At 41.7% G+C, this 19,705-nt stretch overlaps 1 protein-coding gene across 2 annotated transcripts in view; it reads right to left on the bottom strand.

Moving 5' to 3' along the window:
- Positions 1 to 1,664: 1,664 nt before the first annotated feature.
- mon2 (MON2 homolog, regulator of endosome-to-Golgi trafficking) overlaps positions 1,665 to 19,705 on the bottom strand; it is a 37,377-nt gene continuing 19,336 nt past the window's right edge. The window contains exons 14-35 of one of the 2 annotated variants that reach the window (XM_084018056.1): positions 19,364 to 19,545; positions 18,498 to 18,610; positions 17,551 to 17,655; positions 17,140 to 17,220; positions 16,959 to 17,032; positions 16,442 to 16,532; positions 16,138 to 16,239; positions 14,124 to 14,234; positions 12,035 to 12,210; positions 11,692 to 11,854; positions 10,069 to 10,362; positions 9,704 to 9,902; positions 8,694 to 9,337; positions 7,712 to 7,855; positions 6,892 to 6,909; positions 6,230 to 6,358; positions 4,487 to 4,677; positions 4,336 to 4,396; positions 4,127 to 4,250; positions 3,653 to 3,860; positions 2,856 to 2,938; positions 1,665 to 2,399 (exon numbers count right to left, since the gene is read on the bottom strand). In XM_084018056.1, coding sequence (XP_083874182.1) covers positions 2,236 to 2,399; positions 2,856 to 2,938; positions 3,653 to 3,860; positions 4,127 to 4,250; positions 4,336 to 4,396; positions 4,487 to 4,677; positions 6,230 to 6,358; positions 6,892 to 6,909; positions 7,712 to 7,855; positions 8,694 to 9,337; positions 9,704 to 9,902; positions 10,069 to 10,362; positions 11,692 to 11,854; positions 12,035 to 12,210; positions 14,124 to 14,234; positions 16,138 to 16,239; positions 16,442 to 16,532; positions 16,959 to 17,032; positions 17,140 to 17,220; positions 17,551 to 17,655; positions 18,498 to 18,610; positions 19,364 to 19,545 — 3,457 coding nt within the window. In that variant the 3' untranslated portion in view covers positions 1,665 to 2,235. The remainder of the gene's footprint in view (positions 2,400 to 2,855; positions 2,939 to 3,652; positions 3,861 to 4,126; positions 4,251 to 4,335; positions 4,397 to 4,486; positions 4,678 to 6,229; positions 6,359 to 6,891; positions 6,910 to 7,711; positions 7,856 to 8,693; positions 9,338 to 9,703; positions 9,903 to 10,068; positions 10,363 to 11,691; positions 11,855 to 12,034; positions 12,211 to 14,123; positions 14,235 to 16,137; positions 16,240 to 16,441; positions 16,533 to 16,958; positions 17,033 to 17,139; positions 17,221 to 17,550; positions 17,656 to 18,497; positions 18,611 to 19,363; positions 19,546 to 19,705) is intronic. The other variant, XM_084018057.1, reaches the window with a different exon arrangement.

Genomic DNA, 19,705 nt, shown 5'->3' with positions numbered 1-19,705 from the left:
GACCGAATACAAAGCGAAGACGGAAGAAATGCACCGTCTGGACTTCAGCGACATTGCCATGCAGCCGGAGACGCTCCGTCCTCTCCCGCTCCGCTCCTCGTTCTGTGCAGACTTGACATAAGAGGGAAACCCCGCCCAAGCAGACCTGCTCCCTCCGCTCGCCTCCTCCCCCTCCTCCTCCTCCTCCCTCTCCCTTTTTCTTCAAACCACAAAACGGTCTATTCCCCTCATATGACCTACTGGGTGATCCGAGACTCGGGGACTTCTGGGGGACATGAAGGATCCGAGGGGTCACTTCATGTGTGTGTATTCTATACAGCACAAAGATTTAGTAAATTATATTAAATGTTCTACTGCCGAGCTTCCTCTGTTGTCAGCCACATCCCCACCTACTGCACACTAACCCAAAGTACAAAGACTTCAACTCCTGAACCTCAGTCCCTTTAAAATGGGCCTCAGCTTGAACTGGGATAACAATTCAACACCACATACAAATAAGTAGCGTTGTAGTGTTATACACCAGTAATAACACACCTTTATAACAATATTATTAGTAGTATGTGGTGGTACTTTGGGAATGATATTAGTGTTCTAAGTGATAAACAATATGGATAAAATATTTCTGTCTCATGCCTTTTTCGACAAATCTAAAATTAAGTAAAATTCAATGAAAACTAATTAGAGAAAAAAAACCAAGGTGTCTTGTGCACCATTTTAAATTAATTTCCCTGTGTGATCTGCTTGTATCTCATGGCATTTTTTTTTTTTTTGCTATTAATTCACACGTCAATATTTTTTGTTGTCATCAACACTTTCACACAGAAGTGAATATTAAAAAAAAAAAGTGATGCAATTATTTTTCAGAATTTGGTGAAGTTCTTGAGTTTTTGCACCGCAAATCAAGTTTTCATCCAATCACGGTGTGCAGAATGGGTTCAGAGGCTTGCAAACTGTATTACTTATTATTATTTTTTCAACCTTGGCAAATGCATGCCAGATATATTTCTAACCGTCTTATCTTTCACAATAAAAGCCCTACACATATAATATTCACATGCAAGTATTTTGCATTGTCGCAGTTTATTCGCCACACCCTGGTGTGTTTAGGCCTTCAGTCACAAACTCACTTGTTCAACTTTAGCAGGTTGCACATTGTCCATGAGGGGGAGCTGTTCAGTTATTGCCAGACCAGTTCTACACATGCCAAGTAACACATAAGAAGGCATCAGTTACACCAGCATGTAGATTTCAATGGCGCCACATATGATCAAAGTAGCGTTGGCCATTTAAACTCTTGCACCTGCAAGCAATAGCATTAATCTACTCAAAGGGCCCTTCCTTCGATTAAAACACCTGGATGCCCTGGATACAAAATGTAGCTAAAGAAAAACATAAACATGAAGAAATACAAAACAATGCTATTCAACAATTATTTGTTTGAACCAGGACCACATTTGATGAACTATGTTCATGTCTATGGTGGGGACATTTTAACAAGGATCAGCCCATATGATATTGAAATCATTGTAATGCTAGTCCTTGGGTAAGGACACTACTCGAGCCATGCTGTAATTTTTTTGAAACTGGATTGATATTGAAAAACGCACTTCCTCCAAGGTGAGGAATTTAATATGCATTGTAACCGAGCACACTCAGAGCAGACGTGATCGTAGAATTGTCCCATTTATTTTATACACACAAGTACATCCCTTCTCAGATGGCTGGCTAAAGATGACATGGAATGTTACAGTGAGATTTGTATTCTTGCATAAAATCTTCACCACTGAAAATGTTGCAAAAGTCTAAGTGTTCAATCTTTAGTTCAACAAAGCCTCGGTTTTGCAATTTATTTTGTTTTGTTAATTACATCATCAACACTATCACCACACACTGTACATCAACTCGGCCTCATCAGGAGAATATAACAAACTAAACCCAGAGGCAACACTGCATTTTTTTAAAATCTCTTTAGTTAACACAAGAGTCTTTATGAGAATGGCGAGGGCAGATGTGTGATCAGTTCACATGAGAAGCATACCATGATGATGCGTATGAAGGTCAGGGCCGTTGACGTGGTCCGAACAGCACTCGAATCTCTGTTCACCGAGCGTTGCTTCATGTCACCGTAGATGTGGCTCATGTGGAGTTCATGTCTGTGCACTTGTGAAGCATGTGGGTCCAGAAGACACATTCAAGATTTCTTCATTATAAAAAAACAAATTTGAGTGAGCCTGGTCAGGACTCTCCGTTCTGGACTCTGGAGACGGGTGGCTGCATAAAGTCTTTAAAGGGGCCCAGGGCCTCCTTCAGGGCCGAGCTCACCTCAGAAGAGGAACATGTAATGCACTCTACCAGTGTGGGGTACAGGGCAATCACTTGTGCCCATGTGTTGCCATCCACTGCAGACGGTAAACAAAAGAATCCCAGAGGAAAATCAAATACAAAAGGAGGATTGGGGATGGGAGAGAGATGAAGAAGAGAATGTGAATTGTGATAGAAGGCAAACAAAGAAATAATTTCCTTCAGAACATTCCCACAGGCATATGGAAACCAGTTTTGCTCTGAATAAAGGACGCAAACATCTTGAAGGGCACTTGAAAGATGTAATTTTAGAATGTCTCATTTCAATCCATTGTGGGTAAAAAAAAATTATTTCTTGTAATTGACCTAGCTGGAACCGTAAACAGTTACACCCAGATTGGGGGTAAAACTCATTTGAAAAACGGTCCCAACTGTACTCTGACACAATTATCAGAAATTAATAGAGTATATAGAGCATTGTTGTACTGTTCAAGTTTTTTCACAGTGTAACCTCTTTCCAACATCTACTTAACACTTGACAGTTTGTTACTTACCATTTTCTGGCTGTGTCTTTTTAAGCGAGTCCATCAAAGTGCTGATAGCTTTCAAGACAAAGATAATCTCTGTGACTTGTTGCCTAAATGGAAAAAAAAACAAAGACAACACCTTATTTAGATCTGTTCCAATGACGTGTTTTAAAATACCAATTTTATGTTGAATAAATTACTATTAAACAAGCAACACAGACGGATCATAGTTTGTACAAAAACGTTCATATGACCATTTAGCAACCAAGACAGTTTCTTTGCAATGTGATTTGCATTGTGAACACAAAGCGCTCCCGGTTCATTTGGTGAGAAACATACACTACATACAGCTTGGAGTTGATGTCTTCATGGCAATATAAAATAGATATTTTAGAGGTGAGATCACTTTAAATACCATAAGCGGTAACAGACAATGGATGGATGGATAGATGTGTATATTTTTCTCTTTAACTCCTGATGTTTTTTTACATGCGTTAACAAGGCAATCCATGATCTTCTCATTCCTTAGTTTTATTTTTTTCATATTTTTGAATGTTTGTCTGAATATAAGAAGCCTTGCATTTGCTATTCGTGTGTATATTCTAATTTTGCAATTTTTCTGAACTCCCCCCCCCCACCATCCCATCTTCTGTGATAATGGCGCAATTTCCCCATGGGCATCATTTAACTTCCATCATGGCTTAGGGGGGGAAACACACTTACAGCCAACCCCTTAAATGTGGTGCGTAGTGTAAGTGTGTAAAGTGTGTTTTTGGAAGAGAGTGTACCATGTGCTCTATTTAGAGGTGTATCGTGGGGCGTACCTGGGCAGGGGACAGCGGCCACTCAACCGCTCATCCTCTACGTAGCGTCGGAGAACATCCTGGGATCTCTTGAGGAGCACAGAGAGTGCCATACGAGAGATGTAGCCCTCCTGCGGGGTGGACACCTTGTTGCTGAAGGAAAACTGCAGCAGGGTCTCAAAACACACCTTAGAAAACTCCTCCCTCATCCGCACATCAATCTCTGCTTCTGTCAAGAGAAAAACCTTTACATATTAGACTTTTCTCCAGAGTGATTCACAATGAGTAGAAAGACAGAGCTGTTTGACAGGAGCCATTGTTAGTGATGAGCCACAGGGGGGGCGGGGCTTCTGCAACAATGGCTTAATGGTTACAGTATGATTCTAGCACTTGGCCACCCTCTCCCAATAGAAATACAGACAGAAAGTAAACAACACAGCTGTCTGCTGTCTCCCTGCAAGTCAAATTATTTTACCTGCCAAAATGACATCTTACCTGTGAACGAGGGAGACTGTGAGTGAATGGAACCTCTATTGAGCATAGTCATGATCTGGCCAACAAAGTCTTTGGGGATGAAATTGGCGAACGGTAAAATCTCTGTGCTGATCAGCTGAACCACCTAAAAGGAAAAGGACACAGATGCTGGATATGGATTACCACACAAAATCACGTCGATATGCAGCATGCTAGGAATAAGTGTTTACCTCCACATCAACGGCTTCATTCTTCTGAAACTCCTGGATGGAAAGGTTATCAGGAGGTGTGCTAGAAAACGAAAACCACCAATACAATGAGCTTGGTCCTCAGAACATCCAAATCCTGCATACTCAGCCTAAAGAGTGTCTAAATATGTACCTTTTGGTAAAAAGAAAGTCTTCAAAGGCATTGGCTAGCTCTGGCCACATAGTGTCGAACTTTCCAGATGAGGCGTGCTGGCGTGCCACCGGCAGTCCAATAGACAGCACCTTAAGTAGAGAGGAAACGGCCAGCTTCCAGGTGCTCTCTGATGGACAGGAGTACTTCAAACCCAAGGGCATTCTTAAAGTCTTGAGGGTGAAGGGAAAAACAAAGGAGGAAGCGGCAATAACAATACATCATTAGACTGAAATACAGACAAAGACTTCAGGGTAAAATCAATAAAACTAACTGCAGTGCCCCAAATTCCTGTCACCTTCTTCTCTTTAATATTGAGCTGTGGAGAGACTTTTATCCATAGTTAACATCGAGGGAGTTATGTCGAGACATTTTTGCACCAGGCAGTGGTCCTATTCTTTCTATAAAACCAGACAAAAGCAATACACCATTGTTTGAACAAAGTCCTCTTTTCAGAGAACAGATGGGTTCCCCATGGTTAAGATTTATAAATATTCCCATCTTGTTTTGGAGACAAAAAAAAAGGTAGGGGTCGGATTTGTATTTGTCCATAGGGGGAACCATCATAATACTTCCTTGGCCAATTACCTCTCTTCTGTTTGAGGTTGTTTATAAGCAGACTACGGGAAAAGAGCAGTTAAACACAGGAACGGAATGGAAGACCGTGTCAGCTTTAAGAAGTTAAGGCTGTTCCTGACCTGCACTCAAAATATTTTGTTGCATTCGGAACACGTTGCTGATACTGGGCACTGTACTTTATATTTGCAGTAAAACGAAAGCCTTGAGATCAATACTATCAAGTCAAGAGAGATAAGTGAAGTGAAATGTACCCAGAGGCTGTGAATAGAATTAAGATTTCAAAATATACCACGCTTAATTCATAATAATATACACATAAATTGGATGTATTTTGATCCACCCTCTTGGAAAGTATCCCACCTACTACAGTATATTCCTCATTTAATGTTAGCACGCTTCTGTGAGAAGACATGCCATGACTATAGACAAAACACTGAACAAGGATCATGCATTTGCCTCATTTCTACAATACTACTGAACTGGTTGGCTTCATGTGTATTGCGTGTCAGAACCTGCAGTACCTAACCTGCCTAAAGTTTCATTCTGCAGATAGCATGCAGCAGCAATTGCCCTGTGATTCTGTGTTAATAATAACTACGTTCAACAATAGTCCTCAGCAGGCAGTCAGGACAAAGTGTTAAGAAAGAAAATACTAATGTCCAAAAATTCATCACGTCATTATTTTATACAAAGAGACGTTGGCGTCAAATGGTGAATTCTTAAGTTATGGCAAAACAAAATTCAGTTCATCCTTAAGTACAAGTGGATGTTTGCAGGAAATTTGAGGAAATTTGCTCCAGGCATTCCCTGAGATTGGACCAGATGACATGCATACAGATAGATAACCCTAAATCATAATCCCTCTTTCCACAGGTTTTGCTGGTGCAGGGGCATAAAAACACAGCGCGGCGTCAAAGCTGCTTCTAGCTTAACGTTGACACATTACTCCTCACTAGAGAGAATGCACATGTGAACCAAACTGAAACTATCAATATCAACCAACGTCTTGAGATGTTGTAAACATTCATTTTTGTTGCTTTTGACAATTTGTCCCAATTGTAGTCTTGGAAAAAAAAAACATTTTCATCAATTCAAAATGTTTGTAAGAGTTGTTGAGACCATGAATTCCCATCCTGGTGAAAATACCTTGATGATGTTTTGCAGAACTTTCTCATTGATGACAGCTTTGTGGCACGCTGTTTTATGGTACAGGTCCACCACCACCTCCAGGGAGCGCTCAGCAAAGGGCACATAGTTTAAGGCAACCCATTCCGCCTGCAGAGGGAAAGAGGATTTAGGAAGAGAAACATAGCAGCAGTAGATATTAGTCAATCAAATCTGAAAACCATTATTGCTACTTTTGGGCAGAGCCACATTTAAAGCAGTTTTTAAAGGCACACTTTGTATCAGTATCCTGGTAAGAAAAAATGGATTTGAAAGTTAGTCTGCTTCACGTTTTGTTAGGCTTAGATGAGTACCAGAGCTGAAATGTCATATCCAAACAAATGGCTTGATGCTACAAAGTGTGTCTTTAAGAAATATTGAAACAGAACGACACATGTGCATATGAACATCACCAAAAACACAAAATCAACTGAAAATGGAACTGCACAGGGACTGTGCACACAGAGGCATAACCGCCAATTAGTGGCAGGCAGAGAGGGGGAGCATGGAGTGAGGAGACGCAGATGAGACGTGAGAGCCTACCATGCGGTGTGATATCTCATCTGCCGCAGAGGGTAGGTCGTCACTATTCAGCACAGCTTAGTAAAACTATAGAGGGGGCTGAAAGAGATGACGGAACTCACCGGTGCAAACAGCTGGATCTAAAATGGTTATCCGTAAGTAGTCCCAAGAAACAGAATGAGAGAAGATCGCAATTAATCTGATGTTTAATTTGTGTCAGATTTGTTGGCTAAGTGAGATTCAATAACCAGGAGTGATTTGGGGGGGGGGGGGATAAAACTCCTCACTCCTGGCACCAAAAGGCAATAAAGACCACCCAACAACTGTTTGGCTGGGTGGGATTTTTGTTTGACCCTCTCACATAAACAATTTAAATACATTCTGATTCCGATTGAGTCCTGGACCCCACATGCAGGACTAACAGACTGGCAGTCAGGATGTGAGACAGGAAATGTCTTGCGCTAACATTTCTTAACTGTGCCAGCCTGTCAGTGTTAAATCAACACAACTCTCAAGACATAGCACCTGCTGGATTTTGTAGGTTTCAGCAACAACAATCCATAAGAAACATCAGAACAATGTTGTGAAAAGACTCCTCTGTGTGTGTGCTGGGAAATAGTTTTTAAATGAATCTGAACTCAGTGAAAAGGAGTGAAACGTGTCTCTGGCATGCTGCCAGCAGGATGAAGGGTGAGGGAGGAAATATGAGGGGCTACTAATGGGGGTCCAGAAGAACCTGTTAATCTCATGTAGGGGATTCGTAAGGACTAAACTGGAGGGGGTCTAAAGAAGAGGGATGATCTGTTGAGAATGGCTGAAGAGAGAGGGGCGACAAATAACAGTTTACACCATCCGACATTTTAATGAAACAAACCGTAAAAAGACATACATTGCAAATCAAAAAACCAAGCAGAAAAACAGCCGTTTCCATTTCCCCCCTACCTGGTTGTATTTGGCATTGGCCACGTGTTTGGTTTCCATCCTGCCGTACTGAGGAGGCTTGCAGGAGAACTCCACGAAGAGTAGCAGCTGTTCAAAGATGGCTGGGTACATGACCTGCAGGTTCTCCGGACCCACACAGATGGCCTGCAGCAGGGAGGGAAGGGAGGAACAAACACTGCTGACATCCACCACGGGACTGCATATTGCATAATTTAGCAGACTGACACATTGTTTCCTGGAATGAGTTGACACAAACTGGGAATAAATAACTTTGTTGACGGGAGGAGCAAGGGTCTGCTTTTCTCAAAGACATGGTATTCACTCAGGACTGGATTTGCTTCATCAAATCAGTGTCAATTAAAAACGGCAGACAGAAATGTTGCGGCCCAATCGTATTAAGTATATCAGTCCCATGCAAACATTGCATTGCTGAAAAGATTGACTTGAGTCCGATTTGCTAGTTCCACTAAGTGTGTTCCACAAATGGGAGGATTTGCGGCTCTGTTGTATATTTTGCACATCAAACACCCATGAAATTGTGTTATTCTTTTCTGACAGACTACTTTCAGAAACACTAAACATCAGAATTATGGAAATAACCGTTAGTTAAAGCCGTTAAAGCTCGTATTGGGATATATAGGTTAAACATTAAAGCATTAGGGCTGCTCCCACATAACACTGCAATTTATAGGGTATAACTATAATTTCTTCCCTTCATCCATCTACCTGGCTCTTGTCTTTTAAGATATTTTTTGGGGCATTTTCTATTGAATGAGTGTAAAGGAGAAATAGGAGGTTGACATGCAAAAAATCCCCCCTGCTGGATTCAAACTGGGGACATTATCAGACTCCTAGGTCAACATGACAACCCACTTGGCTCTTAACGTGATACTATTTTGAATGAAACATAATGTATAACACATGTTATACACTCTTTGGTACCCACATGGTTGTTTTCTGACAGTACATTTTGCTTTCCCACCTTCTGCAAAACATCCAGAGCAGTGAGCACAGCTTCCTGCAGGCTGGTGAGCACCGCCTCAGTGTAGGAGGGGAGGATGAAGGGCGAGGCATCACTGCTGATAGGCACAGACACGGCCCCATGGAGGATGACCCCCAGCTTCTTCAGATCCTCCATACTGAAGTTGGCTTTGATGTGCTGGTAGAGTGCTGGGAAAATCTGGATCAATGCTGTGAGGAAGGGCTGGCTGGGGATGAAGGAGAACTTCTCTGTCGGGCCACTAGGTGGTCTTGTGCTGTCTGTTCCTGTTCGATACCACGTGTTCCATGCTGACCACCACAACGCAGAGTCTTCTAAGGCGGAATCCTCCCCTGGGGGAGGCGCCTGCAGCTCAGCTCCGTTGTATCGCGTCAGCCGTTCAACTAGCGAATCTGAACGCACCAGGGGTCTGCCAGGACCAGATGCCGAGAAGGGGTCAATGAGCACTGGGGGGACGCCCATAGCAGCAAGTGCATCTCCGGCTTTGTCTGAGTCTTTAACAGGTGTAACAATCTGCAGGATCTCCTGGAAGCTCTTAAGGGCAGCCAGGGAGACCTCGTTGTTTTTGCTGAGAGCCGCTGACTGAATGTGGTTCAGCAGCACCTCCCAGGCCTCGAAGAAATCCCCTGCAGATACACAAAGATGGGAGAGTGAGACTGACAATTGACCCTTCAAGCTGTCAGAGCTATGTATGATAGACTGGTTAGCTGACTGTTCAGGGTGTAGCCTGTTTCGCCCAACTTCAGCTGGATCGGCTCCAGCCTGAATGGGAAAGTAGTTAGAAATAATGGATGGCTGGACCTCTCTGGGATGTGAATGATGTCTGTATTGGGCTCAACATAACTTAATATGTGGTAATATAGCAGTAAAAACAGCTGGGACATTCTTTTACAGCCCAACAAATCAGTTGCAAACTGTGGCAGTGTGTCCCAGTCTACAGCATGAGGTACAGCGGGTAAGTATGAGAATACCGTAGATCATGCCTGGCTCACCTAACTGCTGTAGGAGGTAACGCCTTGTGTTGAAAATGCGTGCCACCCCAGCTAGTGTCAGCACCCACGTCTCTGCCCACTGTTTTTCAGCTGTGTCGCGTGAGTGGTGGATGAGGATGTTTCCTCCGCCAGACTCAATCTTCTCTTTGTCCGCTGTGGTGGATGATGCCCTCACACAGTTTAGCAGGTGGAACAGTACCTAGTGGGGACATTATTTAAAATAAGATAACAAATACTGTATAGGAAAGGAAAGGAACGTTCATTTCAATAATATTCTTTACAAACATAATGGTCGACAGCCTTCTCCAGTGTAGTTAAATCAAAAGACAATTACAAATACAATTGTTACAATTCTTGCGTGTTACCTTCCAGACCACAATATGCCATGTTGGCTGCTGCAGCAGTGTCCCGTGGGCTGCTATCGTGGAGAACAACGTCTGCCCAGCACTTTTACGCACAGCGGGCCGTGGGTCGACACACAGCTCGCCCAGCTTGGCATACAGGCACAGCCACAGGCAATCAAAGGGAGGGGCCGGGTGGAATGGTCTGTTCAAGGTCTCGCCTTTCTCCTGGGCCTGCTTCTGTAGAGCCTCCTCCTCCCTCTCCAACTCCTGTGTGATGGCTTCGCCCCTTTGGAAGAAGTAGTCTGAAATGTTCCACTGTGGGTGGAAGTGGGGAGAGAGAGTGTGGGTACAAACTGGAGACTCGGATAGTTTTGCTATCCTATAAAGAAATGGTAAATGGACCTGCTTTTCTAGTCTTTGTTGACCACTGAAGGTGTTTTACACATGTCTACATTCACCCTTTCAAACACACACACACACACACACACACACACACATTCACATACTGATCCCAGAGGCTGCCATGCAAGATGCCGCATGGCCATCAGGATCTAATCTAATCCGACTGGAAGAGCCAGGGATCAAACCACCGATCTTCTGATTGGAGGACGACTCCTCTGAGCCACAGCCGCCCATAGACATTTTAAGTTACTGCTCTGGTCTGGGACGTTGTTTCTGCCAGAATTCTGTTCTCCTTGGGGTCTAAAAGCTCTCTGAAGCCGTGAGCAGCACACAATAATTCTTGACATTAATGCACACATAAAGTAATCTCACAGGAACAGTCATGACAAGATCCCACAAACCACAGATCAATATCAGGTATTGTGTGTCCCGAATACTATACTAAATATCTATGAAACATCAGCAGAGTGCTTAAATATTGTTATGTTTGATGAAAATAACAAAAACAATTGGAAAATAAACATGTGCATTCATCCTGTCATTCCCTCATAATCAAGTCATATTTAAATAATGCACAGGAATTATAAACAATTAAGGCCAAATGTTTCTGCTATTCCCCATTTTCTTCCATATATATAACCACATTCTCTGTTAGCCTAGCTCTGCTTCAACTCGATAGTTACACTCATTGAATTGACTGGTTACATCACATTATTCTACTGATGGGCTCTCAAAGCCCAGTAAACTAGTTCAAATGTTTTTCTCAGCAACCTTGCAGTGCATTATGCAAGCATAGAGAATGAGATTGAAGGAATATATGTGAGCAAAACACTTAAAGATGAAGCCCACGAGACACGTGTAGAAGAAAATGAGTTTTATATTCATCTCATCCTATGATTTATCCTCTCTTGTACTGATCAAGTGTTCTGTTGATATTTCTATCTCACTTGATTAATCAAAGCCCGGTGAATGGCCCCCTGTTGTGACATTGTTTAAAGAAACCAGTCTCGCTCCAAGAGCAGTCACACCTTCGACTTCTCAGGAAGTCTTTCTTTAGGAAGTAGTCAATGCAAATCCACTCATCACACCTTTGTCTGTCGTTTTCTGTAAACTCTGTATAAAACTCTGATTAGCTCCACTCCCATAAGAAAGGACTTCTTTCTCCACTGACGTGATTAAACCTCATCTGAACCAGCCACAGAATCTGACCTGAAAAGCTTTCTTTCACACAAGTAATCTCACCAGCAGGCCGATTGAGGTGAGGCTGATGTTGAGCTCCTGGTTCTGCAGGCCGAAGCTGCCAGCTACATCCACTACGATCTGGAGGCACGTGCAGGGCATGGTGGGCAGGAAATCTGTCACCACCAACTGCAGGCACTGGAAGGCTGTTCGGATCAATGACTCGCTGAAGGGAAATAAGGCACATGCTATGTTTGAGCTCAGTTTCTTGAGTTACTTGCAGTGTAACTGTAATTACAACAGACATATTTGAATTTGGCATAATATAATAACTATTTCAATGACAACTAAATAAGTGAAGCCATGCCTGCTTTGTCCATCTCCTCGACCTTCCTTGTGCTCTTACCCTTGATCATTGCGGATGGCTCCTATGACACCTAAAACGAGGGGCCAGCCGGGCCCCAGGCTGTCTCCCTGGCTCTGCAGGATCTGCAGGACACTCTCGAGCTGTTTCTGCCGGATGTCTGCATGCAGCACGTTGGATAACTCCTTCAGGGGGTTAAGCAACAGAAGCTGCAGCCGCTTGGGGACGAAAAGAGGGAGATAGTAACATATCCAATAAAAGTAGCTGTATTAAACTAAGTTATTACATCCAGTTTGGGGGGACACAGTTGCACAGTCTAATGATGAGGACTTGAGACAGGTTGTCAAAATTAATTAAAACTTACTTTATACAATAATTGTTGTCCGTACAGATCACTTTTTTGGCAAGATTAAGCAAATTTCCAAACTTACATAATTTTCAAACTAACGAAATTACCTGAATAAATGAGAGGGGCATTATAATGAATGCAGATGCTTGGGATCACTGTTATGGTTGTTAAAATGGGAATGTCTTTTGATATATAGTATTAATTAGAGGCAAAACACATCAGGGTGCATAGTAGAAAATTAAATTTGTACCACTAAAACAGCAAATTTAACCCCCAATTGTTTATACATCTGCTTATTATAAAACCTTTAGTATGTTTTAGGTGGTGAATCTCTCTTTTTTCCCTTTTTTATATTATGATATTAAATATTTATTATATATTATTATAAAGGAAAATACATATAAGACTTGAGCTGCTGAAGCCATAGACTATCAAACTGGAAAAAACAGCATGCACACATAAGCCTGATGTCTACATGGCATTATCTCTATCGTTGTGTATTCTTTTGCAGAATGGTGTTGAATAATGCTTCAAAGTTGGACAAAAGTTTGGTGGGGGAAAACTGGCATGGTGATCTTCTAACTGGTCCCTTGAATTCTAACCTCAAGATACGCAAATTAAAATGGGTTCTATGGGACACAGAGTCCCCTTTACAGACATGTCCATTTTATCCAAATCCCATACATAAATAAGTAAGTATAAATTGACTGGAAAGCTACAACTCTTGTGGCTCCCACAAGCCCAATTGTATTAACATGTGGTGCTGTTACTCCTAATATTAGCCATTTCACATTTTTTGAAACTCACTGTTTAAAAGTACCTGTTGTGACTGCTAGTATAATCACAGCCTCATGTAACTTTACAACCACAAACTACAGATATTTGACATTCAGGGGATGTATAGCTTTCTTAACAGTTATTCTGAGCAGTTTCCACAACAGAAGTGCTCCCATCCAATCACTAAAAAAGGTCATTCTTGCAGACATATTCAAATACCAAAAGTTTTAGCATAGCATTTTCTATGGTCTTCATGTGGCATTTTGGAGCAATGATACTGTTTTATCAGTTGTTGAGTGGTAACTAATGGTTTCAACCCTACCTAACCCCGCCATCCCCTGCTGCCCTTAAAAAGACATAAATGTGGGTCTCTGACGGGAAGACATATTTTAGCACATATTTGAGTATGCTTTTTAACCATTCAGTTATGTTGTATATCATATATAATCAGAGATGATTGCATTATTTCAACCCAACGTGCAAAGGTAAAAGCTTGCAGCTTTGAGGAAGTGATTGTATAGTGCACTTCTTTCTACAAGGCAGCCATCATGTGTATGGCTTTGTGCCGATTCTATTAACCTCCACACAGTTCTTCTGTCATCTTTCAGATAAGCTCTGTGCCATTCCCTTTATCTGTCTCACTAAGGTGAAGGTCACAGACTCTGTGCTTGTGAGTGACTCGAGAAAGCGACTGTGACATTTCTGTTTGTCACATTTTAAGCATTTGGCACACACTCTTATCTATCATGGCATGCACTGCAACAGTGGAGGAGCTTTCTCAAATGTCAGCATTACAAACAAACTATATTTAAGTGAGAAACCCAGGGAAGGTAAACCATACATCCTATCTACTAAAATACTCCCAACCATGTTTATATGATCGAGAAGGGCTAAGGGCAAAAAAGGTGACTGCTTAAATGTTTTGACCCCACATTGTGTTACACATACATAAAGAGATTTTTGTTTTTCCTCCTTTCGACCACAAATACCTGTCATGTTATCTACCTGATTTTGAGCCAGTGGAGGGTCATGTTTGTATGCCAAGCCAGCCTTGATAAGTGCTGTCAACGCCTCAGCCCCCCACTCTCTCATCCTGGAGTTTGGGTGCTGGCAGACCTGCAGGACACATCACAAAGACACACAAATGCAGACACATGCGCACAGGATTGATGCAGAGGCTGTTCAGTGCAGTGTCCCTAGCAGTGTTCACAGTGGGTGGGTGTGAAACAAGTGAGTGAAATAAACCACTGTCTTTGTGATACAGACTGAGATCCCCTGTGATCACAAGATAGGCTGTGTGTCAGGGTGTAATCATGAAAGCTAGAATAGATACACATGAAGGGTCCAGGCTCAGGAGAGCAAGTCACACCAGTGTGATACAAAACCTTTAGATTCTAAGATTTTGAGTTCATTTGTGATCCAAATTAATCATATTTGGTCTATGGGGACGTTCGTCAAACACAGTTTCACATTTATGACGTGAGACTTCCAAGAGGAGAAAATGGTACATTCCTAAGAGGCATGAAAAGAGACTGCTAAGTAGATACCGTACCCTTTCAGAACACAGATGATCCATGTGTATCTATGTCATAATTCGGCTTCCATAGCCCTGCATAATCATTAATGTGTCACATTTTAATATTAACCATTGTTTTGTGAATCTGGACATCATAAAGGTGATGGCATTTAAATTACAAAAAGTATTTGAAAAACTTGAACAAATCTTCAAAGAAAGATAAGCAGCATTGTATCAAGCATAACACATACTTTGCAGGTGCAGCTTCAGATTCTGCTTGTGTGAAAAATCAGAGCTCCACATTGCAAATTGACCACGAGTAAGCAAGGTCAAACACAGGCAGCCGAGCAAATGCACTGTGGACGCATTTTGACAAAGCGACCTCTCAGGAAGGAAGACTAAGAGGAAGAGATCAGGAACAAAGTAGGACGATGAGAAAGCCAGCGATTATAGAGGAGGGAATCTGAGCTTACCTTCTGCAAAACACACAGGAGTGCAAAAAGAGAGGGGAGATAGACAAAGAAAATGTGAAGAAAACCTCTAAACACACTGTCACACATAAATAAAAAGAGGATACTCTTAAAGACATGGCAGCATGGATATCAATACCTACTGACTGCAACTTTATATAGCACAACACACAATGCATAAACCCATATCTGTTAGTAACCGTGTTAATTAATGTACCTGGGCTGTACGGTATGTGTGGAAACTGTCATCTTTCATTTCAAAAAGTAGCACATGCATCTTTGGATTCAACTTAAAGGTCATTTTAAAGTATTTTCTGCTCAAGAATGCATTGGGATTTCCTTATTCTTTCTTTGATTTGCTGCGTCATCAACACAAACCCTGGCCAGGTGCCATATAACAGAGATACCCAAATATGCTGCTAATAATAGTACTATAACAGCTGTCTCATTTTCAAAAATGTTGAAATTAGTTTGAATAAAATCTGCTGAACATGCTGCAGCCTTGAAAGTTTCACCAATATGTAAAAACATACAAGAGAGAGGGGAATGTTACGCACACTAAAACTGGACATTAAGCTCATCAGACACATCTTTATCAGAAACTGTAATATTAATTTAAATTTTCAAACATTACATAGCTCGGTCAAGAATTTCTCTCCATAATGACTAAACCAAACCATACGTCTGCTCCATGGAAAATATTATTAGAGCTTTGGTCCTGGGTAAAGTAACCAAAACAGCAAAAGGGGGCAATTCCGACATTGTTTAAGGGCCGAAATTTCATTATTATTATTATCAAGTTTTCAAATTTGTCAACACTTCAGTGTACGCTTATTGTACCAAAAGAAATTCAGTCTGATTGAAGTATAATCAGTCAAATAAATTGCAGTTCTAAAATGACTACAAAGATAATATTGCATGACCTTGGTTGACAAAGTTACACCACATTTATGAATATGCATCTTTCATTAAATTCTGTGTAAGATGAGAGATGACGAGCGCCCTGAGGGAAGTAGCTTTAAATAGAAGTTACCTCCAATAAGTGTCCGGTTAGGGGTCTCCACAGGATCTCTATACGATCCATGTTGACAAGGCCAGTCTCCAGCAGTTTGGCCACAGCAAAGAGAGATGGCTCCTGATGGACAAGAAAATAGAAACTCTATATAAATAGTGGACAACTTATACCCTGACATAGCTGATGAAATGCATCAGTATGGTCAACTAACAAGTGTTAGTCTTTTCGAACATTTGACATGTTAACCAATGCTAATTATTGACATATCCAAAAAGTCCATGTGCAAAGTTTCACTTAGTACTAATATACTAAACGTCTTTACCTTGTTGTTTCCATAAGCCATTTCCATGGCTTCCAGGGAGAGAGAACATAGAGCGTTGATCAGGTGATGCAGGGACACGTCATCCAGGTACCTAGTTTCCATAAAAACAAAACATATTGCATATTATATGCGCATATTTTGCATTTCATTAATAACTGCAATTGTTAAGAATTCAGACTTTGAACAGGAAACACTATTCGGCCAAATATATGTAGAGCACATAATGAATGAAGATTAACAACTATTTCCTCAACCACAGTAGAAAGAGTCAAGCTTGAGATTGTATTATTCATTGTGTCTGAAACTCGTATGCAAAAAAACAAAAGCTACTGAATCGGTAGACACAAAAGTTGACTATTTATGCCCATGTAGTTATTATTAGTTCTGAATAGAAAAAGTCGGACGATTAACCGTTAACAGCAAGTATATTCCTGGAGAAAATAAAACCTTGCAAACGGACAAGTAAGTGGGGTTTTAAAACGAGTGTTCATTTTCACAGAAAAGGACTGGAACTTACTGGGAACTCTCAAATAGTCTGGACAAGATGTTGGAGATGATGGGGAGTTCTGTCAGCACGGCCGTGGTCAGCACCTGTTTAGTTAAGGACACAACAGCCTGTTCGCTCATCACCGTCAACATCAAGGTGAAAAACACACCACAATGCATGCTCAATGTGCAGTTCCTAAAAAATAACTCACTGTACTGGGTCCCTCCACAGCTCGGCCAGGCTTCAGGGCACCGCCGACCCCCGGCTTCAACCCTAGGATCCACACTAAGTGCTGGGAGAGAAAATGAGATGCTGAGAGAGAATTGTACAGAGGAGAAACTACATTTACATTAACTGAAAAGGTCAATTAAGGAGATGAAATGTATACTGACATACTGGATAATTCAAAGGTTTCAGCCTAAATGAGAAGAAATGTAAATGATTTAATGTTTAAGTTTAAACTTAAAATAGTTTGTTTCTGTAACTTTTGATACTTGAGGTTGTTTCTTGTCTAATAAACAAGCATACATGTACATCTATAAATGTAATTTTGCCTTATTGGAGGAGGAAGTGTACATGTGTGTGTGTGTGTGTTTGATTAGGTGTTACCAGTCAGCAGTACCTGTAGTGTAGCCAGTACCAGGTGCCAGGAGGTGCCCAGCACGGCCCCGTGGCAGTGGGCCAGGTTCAACAGGGTCCGCATGCACTGGATGTTCTTGGCAGTCAGCTGACGGTGGCAGATAGTTATAGTACACTTTAATACACATCATCTGGGGTTTCGCTGATACATTCCAAAGCAAGTCACAATGAGTAAAATGGTAGAAAATGATCAAATTTGGTGTCTTACTAAACGTATAAGCTTAGTAATACTCCATAAGTTGGAGAAATATGTGTGCACACAGTAGTGTAAGAGCTAAGCCCCCCCAAAAAATATATTCATATTCTTATTACTATGGGGAGATTTATATGATGATCGCAGGTTAGGGTCAAGGTTACTGCCCATGTATTTTTAAATATTATTGCCCTCAAGGGAAATTTAGATGCGCAGGCTCGCCTGACCTGCCTTCCGAACAGTTGTCCCTTCCCTGAACGATGTCTTCAGACATAAAGTGTGTCTGTTTTTGTGTGGGTGTTGTGCATTTAATGCATATTAGTAACCTTGACAACCTTGCAAACAAATTGCTTTGTTCCGCATTTAGTTTATCTGAGAGCACATGTGTCTCTTTGTCTGACTCTGGGTCTGAGTCTGGAGCCCATTTGTATTCAGTCTATACTTGACCTTCTGTTAGGGCTCATCTTGAGTCACACTCGAATGTGCTGTCTCGCCTTGGACTTTTGAAGTCAGGACAACAGCTCTTTGTGAGAGTGTTCAGGGTATTTATCATCCCAAATAGCAAGTTTTGGCTTCTTTTTGCAGCTGTTAAATCGTTTCTGGATAATTATTGTATAATGAGTCTTGATGATAAAGCGTTTGTAAGTTTTGTTTTTGGAAAGCTGCAACATTAATTCAATTATAAATGAAATAAAATACCCATAGCCTCTTCATTGTGTGTGCATGTGTGTCCTTACCACCACAGTGCCCTGGGGCTGGGAAGTGAGTGGCTGCCCCACTGCCACCACCTGCTGATGAGATTCACTGGAAGGGCTGATAATCTGCACACTCTGGCCCTGGATTGAGTAGGCTGTGGAGAAGACATGCAAGTGCAAACAAACACCCACACGAACACACAGGAGTCAGGTCTTTCGATGACAGTCAGTAATGCACACAAAACAGGTTTTGTAACAAGCTTACGACATGCAAGAAAGGCTCTCCTAATTAACTCTAAGGCAAACATCCGTTGTGTGTTGAGAGACACAATTTGCCGGTTTAATCTCTACAAGCTAATATGCAAATAACAAATGTCTGAGTGGTTGGTTTGAGAGCAGCTGTGTGTGTGTACATCTACATTCCCCAGAGATATTCTCTGCGGTGTTGCTAATTAGGAGCCACAGTGAAAAGCTATGGATTAATGCAATAAGAAGGGCCGGTAGTGTGCCAACATTGTACATGTTAAGCTGAGTTTAGCAGCATGCACTTCAAACCATATGGGAGATGAGTGGTGCTCATTATTTTTAAAATAAACTCACATGACCAGAGGCCATCCTCAGGGTAGGAAAGGGGGTATTTTAGCTGTGTGTGGTACAGTTATGTATTGGATTTTGCGATGCCAACATTAAAGCAGGAGTACAAAAATGCATACCAAACTCAGCCCCAAATGGTTTGCAGTATTATGCAGGTATTTCAGGTTTTTGCATGTTTACTAGAAATGAAGTACGTAGGCGACACCTTGTACAAATAAAACGAGTAAATAAAAAATAACAGGACCCCTGGGGTAATGCTTATATGGCGTTTTCTATCTAGTTTTAAGTGGCATCCTCATCTGGTGGAGCTGCACCTTTGCTGGAGAGGTTGGTGGCGTTGCTGCTCAGAACAGTCAGGGCATAGTGCGGCGGCAGAGAGGCCTTGCAGATGGCTGTGATGAAGGCGTCACGGGGCGTCACCAGGCCCAGGCGACCACACAGAGAGGCCATGGTCAGCTCTGCCTTAAGGATGTTCTCTGTGGCTGTCTCATCAGTGCTGAAATGACAGCACAAGAGAGAGGAAAAAAGGAAGAATGTAATTGTCAGCATTTAACGCTTTTTATGTCAAGTAATAGCGTGTACTTGGATACAACAACAATTCCTTAAAACAGATTCCAGTGATTTGAATTGGTATTAGGGGAAGATTATTATCACTC

Source organism: Eutrigla gurnardus (assembly GCF_963514095.1).
Source record: "Eutrigla gurnardus genome assembly, chromosome: 9".
Taxonomy (NCBI): domain Eukaryota; kingdom Metazoa; phylum Chordata; class Actinopteri; order Perciformes; family Triglidae; genus Eutrigla; species Eutrigla gurnardus.
This window is presented reverse-complemented; position numbering and strand designations above follow the sequence as displayed.